The 16,909-nt window shown below is 38.3% G+C and overlaps 2 protein-coding genes across 9 annotated transcripts in view; one reads left to right on the forward strand and one right to left on the reverse strand.

The window, feature by feature from the left end:
• SRSF11 (serine and arginine rich splicing factor 11) overlaps nucleotides 1-16,909 on the forward strand; it is a 50,392-nt gene that overhangs the window by 31,724 nt on the left and 1,759 nt on the right. For 5 of the 8 annotated variants that reach the window (XM_070405374.1, XM_070405373.1, XM_070405375.1 and 2 more), the window contains exons 8-11: nucleotides 728-809; nucleotides 8,504-8,635; nucleotides 11,555-11,644; nucleotides 15,970-16,086. In XM_070405374.1, coding sequence (XP_070261475.1) covers nucleotides 728-809; nucleotides 8,504-8,635; nucleotides 11,555-11,644; nucleotides 15,970-16,086 — 421 coding nt within the window. The remainder of the gene's footprint in view (nucleotides 1-727; nucleotides 810-8,503; nucleotides 8,636-11,554; nucleotides 11,645-15,969; nucleotides 16,087-16,909) is intronic. The other 3 variants (XM_070405376.1, XM_070405379.1, XM_070405380.1) reach the window with 1 other exon arrangement.
• Nucleotides 14,131-16,909, reverse strand: part of ANKRD13C (ankyrin repeat domain 13C) — a 92,124-nt gene continuing 89,345 nt past the window's right edge. The window contains exon 13 of the mRNA XM_070405372.1: nucleotides 14,131-14,331. Within this exon, the coding sequence (XP_070261473.1) occupies nucleotides 14,276-14,331 (56 nt within the window). The 3' untranslated portion in view covers nucleotides 14,131-14,275. The remainder of the gene's footprint in view (nucleotides 14,332-16,909) is intronic.

Raw genomic sequence — 16,909 nt, forward strand, 5'->3', positions numbered from 1 at the left:
GTCCCCTGAGAGGGGACAGCGGAGTGCAAAGGGTTAATAATGACATTAACAGTAATTTGAATTCTGTTAAAGAAAGGCTCTGAATGTGAAAGAGGACTCATTCTCACTGAAATGATTGTTCATAAGTGTAATGGCTTTATTTCTCTTGTTATGTGTTATTTAAAAACTAGGAAATGGGACAAATCATTCTAGATCTATTTCCTCAACACAGTTAAACATTGGTGAGGAAGAGGAAAGACAGATTATGAGGCTATGGCTGGTTTTCTCAGTGGTTAGAATGTTTGCCCATGGACCAAAGGGTTAACGTATTAATCTCAGTGAAATGTAGTGAAATTTGTGAAAGTAGTACCTAGGGGTGGTAAAAGGGACTCCTTGTTTATAAAACTTTAAAGAATAAAGAGTGAAAAAGATAACTGTTCATAGATTATTTTATGAACAACACTTATCAGACTCCTGAGTCTAGAAAATGAAATTGTCATTTTGGCTAGCCAAAATCAGAAGTCTAATTTGAATCTATCAAAACCCTGGATAATTTGTGTTACTTCAATAAGCTTCAAAGTTTTGATTGTAAAATGATCACTTGTAATATTTAAGGAATTTATGTAAATGCTGAAAATTAAGATGATGAAATTCTTACGCAATTCCTAAATGGGATTACATTAATTCCTAAATCAGATTAATCTCTTTGATGGTTTTAAAATCCAGATTTATTTTCTTTTAAATCCAGATAAAAAAGAAGAAAAACGAAGGCACTCAAGATCAAGATCACGCTCTAGGAGGAGGAGGACTCCTTCATCTTCTAGACACAGGTTAGATAGATTGCTTTTGGTATTCAGTTGTACAAAGATAAATTCGGTATGCCACATCCTTCATAATTTACTGACTCTTCACCTTGCAGCTTCTGGTTAAACTGTGTTTTAGTAACCAATCCTGTTAGCAGAGTGTGTAAATAATCGTTCACACATCCATAAATGGAAAAAAGGTATGGGCTAAAGTAGGTGATTGGTACTTTAAAACCCAAAAACATTCAGGGGCAGGAGGAAGGCACTGGGACTTGAGCACTAAATTAGTACTATGGGAAGACCCTTACTTGGAACTTTGACTTGAATTCTAGTTTTCCTTTTCACTAGTCTCTCCTAAGACTTAAGTTGGAAGGTCATCATGCAACCTATAGATTGATTCTCTAATGCATGAATATTTGCAAATGACACGACTTGCTGTTCTTTTGAGATTGTTTTTTGTATTACTGGATAAATTAAATGATTGTATAACTTTTTATCATATCTAGAGTAAGACTAAATAAATTTATTGCCTTTTCCACATGACATCCCTGTATAAATTTGTAAGGTTTGCTAGACCAGTAGATCTCAAACTTGCTGGTATTAGGACCTCTTTATACTTAATAGAAAATATGAGAACCCCAAATAGTGTTTGATTATGTTGATCATAGCTATTAATGTAGGCCATATTTAAAAAAAATTTTTTTTAATATATCTTTATTGATTTCAGAGAGGAAGGGAGAGGGAGAGATAGAAACATGAGGAGAGAATCATTGATTGGCTGCCTCGTGCACACCCCCCACTGGGGATCAAGCCCACAACCTGGGCATGTGCCCTTGGCCGGAATCGAACCTGGGACCCCTCAGTCCGCAGGCCGACGCTCTGTCCACTGAGCCAAACCAGCTAGGGCGGCCATATTAAAATTTTAAAATGACAGTAAACCCATTCATGTTAACACAACTTAGAAACTACTAACTGTCTAAAAATATATGGTTTTTTAATTGATTTCAGAGAGGAAGGGAGAGGGAGAGAGATGGAAACATCAATAATGAGAATCATCGATTGGCTCCCTCTTTCCCGCCCTCTACTGGGGATGGAGCCCTTAACTTGGGCATGTGCCCTGATCAGGAATCTCACCATGATCTCCTGGTTCATAGGTCGACGTTCAGCCACTGAGGCACACCAGCCAAGCAAAACTAAACTTTTTAAAGAAGAAATTAGAAGAGTGACTTTGTTGTACTTTTTGCAAATCTCTTTAACATTTATAATATAGACACACAAGATTCTACATTCAATAAATTTTGGTTGTATAGAGAAAATCTGCCCTGACTGGTTTTCCTCAGTGGTTAGAGCATTAGCCAGCAAGCCAAAAGGTCACAAGTTTGATTCCCAGTCAAGGACGTGTACCTTAGTTGCAAGTTTGATCCCCAGCCTTGGGCAGAGTGCAAATGAGAGGCAACCAGTCGATGTGTCTCTCACATCGATGTCAATGTTGATGTCTCTCCCTCTCCCGCTCCCCTCCCTTCCTTCCACACTCTCTCTACAGATCAATGGGAAAAAATATCCTCGAGTGAGGATTAAAAAACATATATACACACACACACACACATATATAGAGAGGGGGGGCGGTGTGGGGATCTGGCTTCACAAAAACATCGTTGGAAAAGGAAAAAGTTGTACTTTTTTCCAGGTAAACTGCAACTAGTGTTCTTTGATATACCACCAAAACTTGACCTGTGATAGTTTCTTAAAAGATAGCTGCAGTAGGGAATCTGAAACCATAAATGAACCTTTCATACTCTCTTAAACTTTGAATGAATCTTTTTCCCAAGCATCCTTTTGTAAAATTGTGCGTTGGCGATTTGCAAAATAATCAATTCATTGCTTTATGCAAGTTTTCAGATGTTGACATGTTTTGTTATATGGCAACAAAAATGGCATTTGGTGCTACCACCACAAATCTCATCAGAAAATGCTGTCAGTTCAAAATGGTGGGTTCAAGTTTTCCAAAATTTTCTCTTAAAAGCTCAGAACTTTATACAGGCAGTCCTCGGGTTACATAGGACTCGACATATGTCGTTTTGTGGTTACATCGCCATCTCCCATTTACGGTATCCTATCTAGTAATAGCCAAACATGGTAATTGACCGTACCTTCACTACACCTCCCATTGGCTAATCAGCGTGATATGCAAATTAACCACCAACAAACATGGCAGCTAATTTGCATACTGCAGGCAGGCGGGACAGCGCAAGCCGCCATCCAGGCCCCCATGGGTGACCCCATAAGCCGCTTGCCTGCTGCCCGGGACCCAAGTCCGGTCCCAGGCCATAGGCAGGCTGGCCCCGCAAGCCCCAGGAGCTGCCAGATATGGCAGTAACTCTATCAGTAAGCACTCTGAAAGTCAGTGGCATAAATGCACCAATTAAAAGACAGATTATGAGGGTGAATCAAAAACAAAACCCACTTTAAATAAAAAGACACATATAAATTAAAAGTAAATGAATTAAGCTGCAGCCTGTTTTGCTCAGTGGATAGAGCATTAGCCTTTGGACTGAAGGGTCCCAGGTTCGATTCCAGTCAAGGACATGTACCTCAGTTGCTGACTTGATCACCAGTCCCTATCAGAGCATGTGCAGGAGGCAACCAATCAATGTGTCTCTCCCTTTCCCTTCACTCTCTCTAAAATTCAATGGAAAGATATCCTTGGGTGAAGATTAACAAAAACAAAGTAAATGGATTAAGTAACATTAAAGAGATTATAAGAAAAATATATTCCAAATTGTGTTAGTTGTATAATGGTTATGTTTAAATTATTAACACCTAAGAAATTGGGTGAAGGGTAATATAATATGCTGTAGTATTTTATAGTGTTTTTTTTACATGTATGAGATTATTTCAAATTAAAATATTAAAAATTAAAAATTAATAAAATATTAATTGAAATGTATCTGCATTACATGAAAAATCTCCTAATTGCTTCTAGCATAATTTATTAAATTGTGCTAAAATTTACAAGGGTTCAATTAAAAAATATCTTAATTCTAAATGATATAATAGAAAATATATAATAGTGCAGTTATAAGCACTTATCTGAACATAAAAATTTAAAGAAGGGATTAGCCAAAGAAAATATACGCACAATCCATGGACACAGACAACAGTATGGTGATGGCCAGAGAGAAGTGGGCAAGAGCTGGGTAGAGGGGGCAAAAGGGAAATAGGGACATCCTGTATCTACACTAATAAAAGAAGAGAAACATACAAATTGGTGTCACTCCGCTACACCCACCAGCCAATCATAGCGACTGTGCAAATTAACCAAAGATGGCAGTTAATTTGCATATGCAGGCGCAGAGCGAAGACTGAAGATTGAAGAGGCTTGGTTTCTCCGCTGCGGCCAAGCCTCGCTGTGGCCGGACCAAAGGCCTGGGTCCCGGGTGCCGGAGGAAAACCGATGCCAGCAGCCAGGGGAAGGAAGGCCTATTGCACGAATCTTCGTGCAACAGGCTTCTAGTAATAATAATAAAAGGCTAATATGCAAATTGACTGAACGGCAGAATGGCCGGTTTCTATGATACGCACTGGCCACCGGGGGCAGATGCTCAATGCAGGAGCTGGCCCCTGGTGGTCAGTGCACTTCCATATGGGGAGTAACATTTTTATTCTTTTACTGCTAGTACTACAAATGCCTGTGAAGAATACAGTGACTACTAGGGCAATTCAGTTGCCACTACCTTTGTTTGTGCTAAGGTGATTCCAGCACTTTTACCATTAGTGCAAATGTCAACACAGTAAAAAAGACAAATAATATCTTACTATTTTGAAAATAATTTTGGCCTCATGGACCCCATGACATTATCAAGTCATTTCTCATCCATTGTCTTCCCCTACTCAGAATACTATAAACTGGGTGGCTTATAACCTATAGAGATTTGTTTGTGACTGGTCTGGAAGCTGAGAAGTCCAAGATCGAGGTGCCAGCAAATTTGGTGTCTAATGAGGACCTATTATTTATAATGGGCTTTTTGCTGTGTCCTCATATTGTAATGGGCCAAGGGGACTCTAAGATCTCTTTCAAAAAGGACATTATTCTTAATCATGAAAGCTGCACCCTTTTGACCTAATTACCTCCCAAAGACCCCACATTAAAATATCACATTGGAGATTAAGCTTTGCAAAAGAATTTTGGGAGGGACACAAACATTCAGTCCATAGCAAAATATTAACATGTGGTATAACTGTCTGATTTCCTTTTACCTATCTTCCCCCACCCTGTTTTAGTCTTCCTAAAGATGTCTACTAAAAACCTAAATTAGAATCATATCACAACCTATTAAACCTTGAGAAGCTCCCTATTGCCTGAAGGTGTTAAACCTTAGAGTGGCATTTAGGGTTTTTTTTACTATTCAACCTAGTTTTTCTTTTCACACTTGTCATTTACCACTCCAAAACAGTTAACCACAACAATGCTTACCTGAATATAATCATTTTCTTTATGCTTTCAAGTTTTTGCTCTTGATGTTCCTTTCTACCTAATGCTCTTTCTGATACCTTCATTTCCACTTAAGGAACCCCTTTTTCTTTGTTTTTACATGCAATGTTGATACTGCTTAGAATTCCATTATCTTTCAGGTCGGTGCTCTTACAGCTTAGTTTTAACACTTAAAAAGGAGAACCTATGTTTTTTACATATAGTACCAAGTACATCCCAGGGCTCTCAAAATTTAGTTTGAATTACTTTGATATGTATGATTAATGGGAAATAACAGTGAAGCATGTATTTCCTTGAACAAAGTGTTTTGGACACTTGTAATAACACTTCATAACAGATAATTATTATAGCTTGTAATATCTTAAGCATCCTAGCATATAAAATTGGCCATTTCTTTCAATAAGCTTTTTTACTTAGATACATTATATACAAGTCTCTATTTTTGTGATTTTTAAAAGCTCATATAAACTAGTGTGTTAAAATGGCTCTGTAGTACATTATTCTTGAAAGATAACTGTTTCAGGACCTTATAATACATTGATGTGGTACTTCTGTTTATTGGCTTTTTAAAAACTATTATTAATCACTTTGTTTAGGAAAAAACTTGTGTAAGAATGGGCATATGGTTTTCTTTTCTGCATCTGTATTTTTTCTATACACATACAAAAGCAGGAAAAATGTGATTCAACTTAGCTAAAAGGATTGTAGAATCAAAATGAATTGACCAACAAAATAAGTCCCCTGCCATGGAGACATGGAACATACTGATATACCTCAGAGAGTGTGTGACAGAAAAGAGATAAACCAAAGAACTTATATACTAAAAATTTGTGCATGGGGGGGGCGGGGGGGCAGGTAGGGGGGTGTCCCTTAACCCCACTTGTGCCCTCTCACAGTCTGGGACCCCTCGGGAGATAACCACCTGTTGGCTTAAGCCCACTTCCCGGGTGGCAGATGGCAGGCCCAATCCCTCAGTGCCTGCCCCACTTCCCCGGGTCTCGCACACGGCAGGGCCAATCCCGGGGTTGGGGCACTGCCCCAGATCAGGTCACACATGGGTCGCCCTAGGCGGGTTGCACACGGGACGCCCAGGCGGGCCGGCCAATCACTGCTGCCCCACGTCGGGTCGCACACGGGACGCCTGGGCGGGCCGGCGGATCGCTGCTGCCCCGCCCGGCCGCCCTAGGTCGCAGATAGCAGGCCGGGAAGGCGGCAGGGCAGGCGGGATGGCGCTGTCCCGCCCTGCCTGCAGTATGCAAATTAGTTGCCATCTTTGTTGGCGATTAATTTGCATATCGTGCTGATTAGCCAATGGGAGGCGTAGCGAAGGTACAGTCAGTTACCATGTTTGTCTATTATTAGATAGGCTATGCACAGCCCATGGACGCACAATAGTGTGGTGAAAGCCTGGGCAGGGGGAGAGACATGGGGAGGAAATGGAGGACATCTGTAATACTGTCCATGGTAAAAAAATATATATATATATATTTTTTTTTCTTTTTTTTTTCTTTTTGCCCTAACCGGTTTGGCTCAGTGAATAGAGCGTCAGCCTGCGGACTCCAGGGTCCCAGGTTCAATTCCGATGAAGGGCATGTACCTTGGTTGCGGGCACATACCCAGTAGGGAGTGTGCAGGAGACAGCTGTTCGATGTTTCTAACTCTCCCTCTCCTTTCCTCTCTGTAAAAAAATCAATAAAATGTATTTAAAATATATTTTTTAAAGAAAATGAGGAATCTGATATTTTATATCAGAATCAAAATACAGTGTCCCCCAAAAAATCTTTACAATTATTCAAAGTGTGTATACATTTTGGGGGGGACACCCTATATTCATACCTTTCATTTAAGTCAGACACATTAGTAATTTCTCAAGGGTTCGTGGTCAGTAAGATATACACACTTCCTGTCCTTATGGAACTTACAAAAAGGTAACCATTACATGAAAATTTTCTAGGATATAGACATGTTTTTAAGAGGGAAATGTTTTAGTAAATAGTTGCATAATATGGTCAAATATAAGATGGTTAAAATAAAAATTCATTGGATTTGATGAAACACCAGTGATGAATTTTGAAACAGCTATTAGAGAATGATGGCAACAGAAATTTTGTTAATACATAAGGAAGAAGAAGAGGGTCAATATTTAATATACATACTTATACTAAGGCCAGAGTGCTGAGTTTTTTAATTCCTTTTAAATTACAACTGTTCTGTAATGGAATTGCTTTTATTTTTCTTTGCTAAAGTAGTAGGCTGAAAGAGGTTAGTTCATGAATGCACTCAGTTGTTAGCTGGCTTATAAATGAGATAATTTCCATTTATAAAATGTCCGTCCTTTGGCACCTTGAAAACGTGAAGGCAAAAGGTTTAGAATACATTTGAAAATTTTCAGAGAACGGTTGAATGGTCACTAAGAGTTAAATGATTTAAGTCTAAGCAAAATATTGCAGTTTATTTTTAATCTTAATGTAGAAGGGAATAGAAGGAGGATTAATGATAACATCAAAAGGGTTAATTTTACTTAATTTCTGGGAGAGAAAGAAACTAGGTTTTAGGGGGAGGAGTGGAATGAAGAGGGTACAGAGACATTTCTTTTACATGACAGGAAGGAATGGTAGTGAGAATAAAGCAGTTTGTACTGAATTATATAAATCTGTATAAGGAAGGCCTGCATTGTTCTTAAATTGCAAATTAAAGAAGTAGGATATATTTTAGAGAACAAAAATTAAAAATTATAGAAGCAACACTAAGTGGTTTCATTTATAAGATGGGAGTAATAATGGTACCTACATTATAGGCTCATTATGAGTATTTGTAAAGCATGTAGTAAGCATATATGAGTATTTGGTAATTGATAGATTTAACATGCAATAGTGAGGAATCAATAAATAACATGCTAAGGTGCTATATACTGAGTAAGATAATGCAAATCATTCAGGTATTTTTTTTTTTTTATTTGATCTTTTTTTTTTCATGTCTAGCAGTATTTTTACATTTGCTGTTGTAGATTCAATGGACATAGGACTAGTTTGATAGTTTCAACAAAAGGTATTCATATTTCTAGGGTAATAAAAATGTTTATTATATGGACTAAATAATGATAGCAACTGGTAGTAAATTGCCCCCACTTAATGAAGCTTATAAGTCTTTTATCTGATACTAAGTGATATAGTCATAAACACAACTAACCTTTTCTATTTAAGTATGTGTATTGGCTTTCTTTCATTAGGCGGTCAAGAAGCAGATCTAGAAGGAGGTCACATTCTAAGTCAAGGAGTAGGCGACGATCCAAAAGTCCCAGACGGAGAAGATCTCATTCCAGAGAGAGAGGTAGAAGGTCAAGGAGCACATCCAAAAACAGGTATAGTGGATGGTTAACATTGGGTGGGAAGACAAAATTTAGAGTTCTCAAGACCCCAAATACTGTGCTACTTAATGACAAAAGCAATGGTATTGGGAAATACCAATAGAAGGGGAAGAAACTATTTAAAGTTTATGAGTCTAGCATTTGTTTTTCTTATTTCCTTTATAAACTTCAGATTTCTATTTATAGCTGTCCTACTACTTTCCTTTATTTCCTCCTATCCATTCAACCACCACTAAGGATTTAGTGCTACCAGCCATTCCTTGTGATATGCCAAGGAGTTTATGAGAGACAACCATCCTTTAATTCATCTTTACACATTTCATCATCAATACTTAAAAATATTTATTAATGCCTGGCCACTGTGACTCAGTGGCTGAGCATTGACCTATGAACCAAGGAGGTCAGGGTTTGACTCCTGGTCAGAACACATGCGGGGTTGGGGGCTTATCCACAGTAGGGGGGTGCAGGAGGCAGCCAAGAAATGATTCTCTGTCACCATTGATGTTTCTATCTCTCCTTTTCTATTCCTCTCTGAAATCAATAAATAGATGTTACATATTAAAAATGACTATATGCCATATTTAGAGTCTCTTATCCCATGATTTGGGACCAGTAGAGAATTGAAGTGAGGATTTATTAAAAAGCAAATATATTGCCTGCTGGTATGGCTCAGTGATTCAGTGTTGATCTATGAACCACGAGATTGGATTCCTGGTCAGGGCCCCTTCCTCAGGTTGCAGGTTTGATCCCCAGTGGGGTGGTTGCAGGAGGCAGCTGATTGATGGTTCTCTCATCATTGATGTTTCTATCTTTCCCTCTCCCTATCTCTCTGAAATCAATAAAAATATATAATTTGTCAGTAAAAGGCAAACATTTTGACTTAAATATGTGTTCAATAATCAGTCTTTTTCATTTAAAGTGAAACTTTAAATTAGCATGATAGTCTTGAGTAACATCTACCAAATCATTGTATCTCTTTCTAAAATATTTGCCTCATAATTTTAGAAGCAGTTCTTTATACTACTTTACCTATTCATTTAATTATGTAATTTTTTTAAAAGGACAGAAGGGGACCAAAAAAATTTATTCTTGGCAAACATATAACAACTGGGAACATAAATTCTGGGATAGTTTTGCTGACTGAGACTGTAACAAGGCTTTTAGTTGTGTTTTACAAGGTGGGTCATCTCTTAATTCAGTCAAACAAACCAGCTTCCTCCCACATATGCCCTGAAGGATTCTGGGCCCGATTCCAGTCAAGGGCACATACCTCAGTTGCAGGCTTGATAGCTGACCCTGGTCAGGGCATGTGTGAGAGGCAACCAAACATTGTGACTCATATCTATGTTTCTCTCTCTCTCTCTGCCTTCCCACCTCCCTTCCACTCTCTAAAAACTAATGGAAAAATATCCTTCGGGGAGGATTAACAAAATAAAATGACTTGAATGAAGAGAAGGGGTGACTGAGAGTTCAAAGTAATGGTTATAAAGATGATCAAGGAACTTTGTGGTGATTTCCAGAAACTTAGAACTACAACAGCATGAAACAGGAAATAGAAACCATAAATAAGAATCAGTTGGGCCCTAACCGGTTTGGCTCGGGGGGTAGAGCGTCTGCCTCCGGACTCAAGGGTCCCAGGTTTGATTCCAATCCAGGGCATGTACCTTGGTTGTGAGGACATACCCAGTAGGGAGTGTGCAGGAGGTAGCTGATCGATGTTTCTAACTCTCTATCCCTCTCCCTTCCTCTCTGTAAAAATTAATAAAATATATTTTAAAAAAAGAATCAGTTGGAAATGAAGATTAATATCTAACATAAAGAATACATTAGAAGGAATCAAAAGTAGATTAAGTGGGGCAGAAGATAGAATCAGTGACTTGAAATACAAGGTAGGAAAAAAACCAATTAGAGCAGCAAAAGGAAAAATTGAAGATCAGGAGGATAGTTTAAGGGAACTTTGGGACACCATGAAACAAAACAACATTTGTATCATAGGGATACTAGAAGGAGAAGACTGAGCACAAGTAATAGAAAAACTCTTATAAAGAAATAATAACTTCCTTTAACAAACATGCTGAGCCCTAACCGCTTTGGCTTAGTAGATAGAGCATCGGCTTGCGGACTGAAAGGTCTCAGGTTCGATTCCGGTCAAGGGCATGTACCTTGGTTGCGGGCACATCCCCAGTAGGTGGTGTGTAGGAGGGAGCTGATCGATGTTTCTAACTATCCCTCTCCCTCTCTGTAAAAAATCAATAAAATATATATTTTTTAAAAAACAACATGCTGAGGGGAATAAAAGTCAATTCAAACAATCTGGAAAAAGACTTAGAATTGATAAGGTTACAGTACCAGTTGATTATGACCCGATATTTTTTCTAGTAGCCCAGAATAGTTAGCAGCAGAAACAAAGGTAGAAAGTTGGCTAGGTCCATGAAAGAGGTTAACATGAGTGTGTGCTTTGGAAGAATATTAATAATAAGTAATTTTGATAGTGCATGATAATGGGTTTTGGCCTGACAGAAGACATAGAGCAATGGTGGGTTGGAAAACAAATCACTTGAGAGGAAAATGACTACTGAAGAGCCTAGAGACAATTATTAAAACTATTGGTGTTTGTACCAGTCAATCAAGAAACTGGCCAACATCCTTTATCATTTTCTCTCTATAGTCTATGCTCTCTATTGGAGAGAAGTTTTCTGTAGAATACCAGAAAAGTAGGATTTTTTTCTTAAAAATTTTTAATCACAAGTAATACCATTCGAATTATATTTCTATATTTAGTATCAGAATAATGTTCGCATTTTAAGAATGGAATTAGATCTCACTGTGCTTTTGTGTTTATTTGATTGTACTGTATAAGTTTTTATTAGGTGAAATTTATTAATGCATTCATAAATTATGTTCATTTATTAGAGACAAAAAGAAAGAAGACAAAGAAAAGAAACGTTCCAAAACACCACCAAAAAGTTATAGCACAGCCAGACGGTCCAGAAGTGCAAGCAGGTAAGACATTATAAATTCCTGGCATTTCTTAAAACTATTTGCAAGGATATCAATAGTTTGTGAGCATTGCATGTTTTCTAGTACGTACAGGAGTGGGCAAAGGTAGGCTTACAGTTGTGAGTACAAAAAAGTTTATTCTCGTATTATTAATTATTGTATTGTTTTCCATATGAACTGTAAAACTACTTTTGCCCACCTCTGTACATACTTCAGTGTTAACAAATTTTAAAGGCAACTTGTGAAGAATAACCTAAAGTTCTTTTCTTTTTACTTACTATTTATGGTGTAGAGCAAGCATGTCAAATTCGTGGTGAGTTTGACATGCATAGTGTAGAGCAGCTGTTGCCAACCTTTTGGACCATGTGGACCACCAGTGGTATGTGGACCACTGGTTGGCGAACGCCTGTGTAGAGTGAATTTGACATAATATGGAGTTCAACAGAGGTCATTTTCTAGTTTGCTACATGCATTTTGTATCCTGATTTGAATTATTACATGAAACATTTTTATTACATAGTAAGTCATGCTTTAAATGTCCACGTTAATAGTCAAGAGTTTTTCCCCCTATATAGGGTTTTGTTGATAAAATAATAGCAAGTAGTCAAGTTCTAATTTGTGTCATTCTTAGACTTGTAATTCTGCCATAGTGTGAAAATTAAATGTTAACTTTACTCCACAGGAATGTGTTTTTCGCAATGGTATATAAACATTGGTATTTATGAAACTAGAGGCCCAGTGCCCGAAATTCGTGCACGGGCAGGGGAGGGTCCCTAAACCCAGCCTGTGCCCTCAGGGGATGTCCGATCGGGCCTAAACCGGCAGTCAGACATCACTCTAGCCATCCAGGACGCTGCATACACCAGTGACCATACTTTTCATACAGGTGAAAGGCATCTTGCTGTTGTAGGGGCAGCTACATTTTTTTGCCCTGATTATAAAAAGTAGTACATAACATGATCCTTCTGAGGCAGTAGTACCATTTTCCCCGTCTTATGGGTGGAAAAACTGAAGCAGAGAGAAGGTAAGTAATTGGTTTTGTCACATAGTTGTTACAAGTGTCAGAATCAGGGCTGACTACAAAATGTGCAAGCCAAAGTCCTTGAATGTCATCACTGCATCATCCTGTTTTTTCAGTGTTAGAGTAGCCTTGTCAGGTTTTAATTTTTAAATCTAAGAGACTCTTCCCAATATATAGGGTAGGGTCCGTAGGCCTGGCCGATGATCAGGGTCCCCCCCACTGGTACCCACCTTGCCTGGTGGCCTGGTGCTCCCGCTGGCCGGCCCCACCCCCTGCCACCGCTGGTTGCCTCCCTCTTGGGTGCAGACACTCAACGCATGAGCTGCCCCCAGTCGGGGACAGCTCCTGCATTGCGCATCTGCCCCCTGGTGGCCAGTGCACGTCATAGCGACTGGTTGGTCTGCTGTTTGGTTGATTTGCATATTAGGATTTTATTATAGGATTAGTAAGGGCTGGCCATACTTAGTAACTCCATTTTCTTCCAATCTAGTTTACACATTTTGCTGTAGTGATTGTTTTCTTACATTGATTATTAAATGCTTAGGAGGGTCACTCTACATACAAAAATTAATTCAAAATGGATGCATGGCCTAAATGTAAAACCTAAAATGGAAGTAAATCTTCATGACCTTGAATTTGGCAATGGTTTTCTAGATATGACATCAAAAGCATAAATAACAAAAGATAAATGTAAATTTTGGCGGTCATCAAAATTAAAAACTTTTATGTTTCAAAGAATACTGTCAAGAACTTAAAGACAAGCCAGAGTGCTAGAAAGTAACAGATTATATATTCAAAAAGGGACTTGTATCTAGAATATACAAAGAACTGTTACAACTCAATTATAGTAAGACAACCTAATTAAAAAATGGCCAAAGAATCTGAATTGACAGTTCTCCAAAGAATATATGCAAGTGTCTGATAAACATGAAAAGATATACATTAGTCATCAGGGAAATGCAAATCAAAACCACAGACATTGCCCTGACCGGTTTGGCTCAGTGGATAGAGCGTCAGCCTGCGGACTGAAGGGTCCCGGGTTCGATTCCAGTCAAGGGCATGTACCTTGGTTGCGGGCATATCCCCAGTGGGGGGTGTGCAGGAGGCGGCTGATCGATGTTCCTCTCTCATCGATGTTTCTAACTTTCTATCCCTCTCCCTTCCTCGCTGTAAAAAATCAATAAAATATATTAAAACAAAAAACAAACACTAGGATGGTTATTATTAAAAAAGACAGATGGTAACTAGTGTTGGCAAGTATGTGGAGAACCTGGGACTCTGTATGTTGCTGGCATGAATATAAAATGGTGCAACTGCTTTGGAAAAACGGTTGGTAATTCCTTAAAAAAATTAAGAGTTTTGACACAGTATTTTCACTTCTAAGGATATACCCAAAAGAAATGAAAATGTTACACACAAAACTGTGTACACTAATTTTCATAGCAGTGTTATTACTCATAATAACCAAAAAGTCAGCCCAGGTGTTCATTAACTAACAAGTGTGAACAAAATGGTATAGCTATACAATGAATTATCCAGCAATGAAAAGGAATAAAGTACTGATAAATATTACCAGGTGGATGAGCCTTGGCAACTTAGATGAAAGTAGTCAGTCACAAAGAACCATAAATTGTAGGATTCCATTGACAAGTGTCCAGAATAGATAAATCTATAAAGACAAAAAGTAGATTAATGGTTGGGGTGTGATACCTAAAGGTAATGTATTATGGGGTTTCTTCTCAGGGTGAGGAATATTTTCAGAAAATGTAAATTACATTAAGACCCCCAGCAGAAACCAAAATCCAAGAAGCTCAAGTCCCTTATACAGGGTGTCCCCAAAAGATATATGCACAGTTTAACAGCTGATACCTCAATTTTGAAAATGAAATGTATTTTATAAACACTGCCTTTATAATTATTCAAAATATGTGTATACATTGGGGGGGCACACCCTTTATTAAATGGCATAGAATAATGCATACAGTTAGCCCTCCGGCATCCATAGATGTAAAACCTGCAGATACAGAGAGGCAACTATTTAAAACAGAAAATGAAACCATGTGTAAGTATTTAAGAAAATGACAAACTAGGTCTTAGGGAAAGATGGGGTGTGCAGCATTTATTTTTCTTATCTTGCTCTTCATTTTTTCCTTTTATTTTTTCTTTTTGTTGTTTTTGCCTGTTCCTTTATTTAATATACTTATTCATAAGCACTCTACACTGCTTAATTATTGGATCACCTTGATAATATTTGATGAATGAGAAGTTGTGTGTAATGTTTCCGGGGGGGGGGGGGGGGGGTGCCACACAGGGTTGTAAAGGTAATTTTTTGTTTGGTTGGTTTTGGGTGGTTTTTTTGTGTATTTTTTTTTTCCTAAAGCTTTTATGAAAGCTAGACAACTGAAATTAATGGGGTTTTATTTTTATTTTGTGCCTAAATTGTAATCTCACAAGTTCTAATAGCTTTTGAGAATAGTAACCAGCAGAATTTTTTTTTAAGCCACATTTTAAACCACAGGTGGGGGACATCTCACCAAGAGAGAGGAAGGGGCAGTGAGAGAGAAAAGCTATGTGAGAGCAGAACATTGATTGGCTGCCTCCTGCAACCAACCCTCCCCACCATCACCACCCACCGGGGTTTTAGCTTGCAACTTGTGCATGTGCCCTAACCAGCAATCAAACTGGCAACCTTTTGGTGCATGGCTGACGCTCAACCAACTGAGCCACACCAGCCAGGACAGCAGGCTAATCTTTAAGTTGATAATTTTGTATAGCCCACGAATGATGTTACAAATATCCAAGTGGCACTGGGCAGAAAAAAGGCTCTGCACTCTGTTTTAAAGAGAGGGAAAAGGCTATATTTCTTAAACAATGATTGCTCAAAGCAGTGTTGGGGGACATGGCTTGCTGGAGTATAGGGAATCAATTTGATCCTACGTTAACATTAACTTTAGTTCTATAAATTTTACCCAGTGAATTTAAGAGTAATTTTTTATTTTACTAGTATCTGCAACGTACGATCCTATACCTCTTCTGGACACTGATATATGAATCAAAAACTTACTGTTAATCTTTCCTCAAGTTTAACAAATCTGATGTTATGATAATGTAATTTTTTAAGAATTGCTGGAAATTGGGGTTTTCTTGAGAGCATTAAAGGAAAGGGACATAGTTTGAAAAAGAATTGTGGTTTATTATTACTCATTTGATTCTTCAGCTCGAAACTGTATTTGAAAATGCTCTGAGTTCCTAATGGAGCTCCATCATAGACATATCTGCTATGATGTGTCTGTATTTTAAAGTCTAGTTTATACATTTGTGGTCCTAGAGAGAGACGACGTCGACGAAGCAGGAGTGGCACAAGATCTCCTAAAAAGCCCAGGTCTCCGAAAAGAAAATTGTCTCGCTCACCGTCCCCTAGAAGGTAAGAATGCTAATGATTTAGATATACTCTTTCTAATTTTCAGAACTTTATTTTCCATAAAATGCTTATGAATGTGCTTTTATTTTTCTCTTATGATTTGAGACTGTTTTAATAAACACTGTCGAGGATTGAGCATTTTATGCCTGTAACCAAATTAGTTTTCTTGCTTCTATTATTGAGCATGGCTTGTGTCCAGTGTTTTGAAAATGGATATTTGCTATATATTTTTTAAAATATATTTTCATTGATTTCAGATAAGGGAGAGAGATATATATAAACATCAGTGATGGCGAGAGAATCATTGATTGGCTGTCTCCTGCACACTACACACTGGGGATTGAGCCTGCAACCCGGGCATATGCCCTGACCAGGAATCGAACCTTGACCTCTCCTGGTTCATAGTTCGACACTCAACCACTGGGCCACACTGGCTGGGCTAGTCTTTTTTTTATTATTTATTAATTTGATAGAAACATCAATTTGTTATTCCACTTATTTATGTATTTATTGGTTGCTTCTTGTATGTCCAGGGGTGGGAAATGTCCAGACCGCGGGTCCTGCTAAATTTTGGTCTGGCCTTGCCCCAAGGCATTAGGGGTGAGTTAATTAAATGTTTGACCAAATACAGCAGGCTAATTTTTAGGTTGATAATTTTGTATGGCCCAGGAATTGATGTTATAAATATCCAAATAGCCCTTGGCAAAAAAAAAGGTTCCCCACCCCTGTTGTGCCCTGACGAGATCAAACCTGCAACCTTAGTGGTGTATCAGGACAATGGTCTAACCAACTGAGCTACCCGGCCAGGGCCCTGTATCCTCTTTAT

This window comes from Myotis yumanensis, unplaced genomic scaffold (genome assembly GCF_028538775.1).
Source record: "Myotis yumanensis isolate MYYU_CA2020_CCGP unplaced genomic scaffold, mMyoYum1.0.hap1 SCAF_2, whole genome shotgun sequence".
Lineage (NCBI taxonomy): Eukaryota > Metazoa > Chordata > Mammalia > Chiroptera > Vespertilionidae > Myotis > Myotis yumanensis.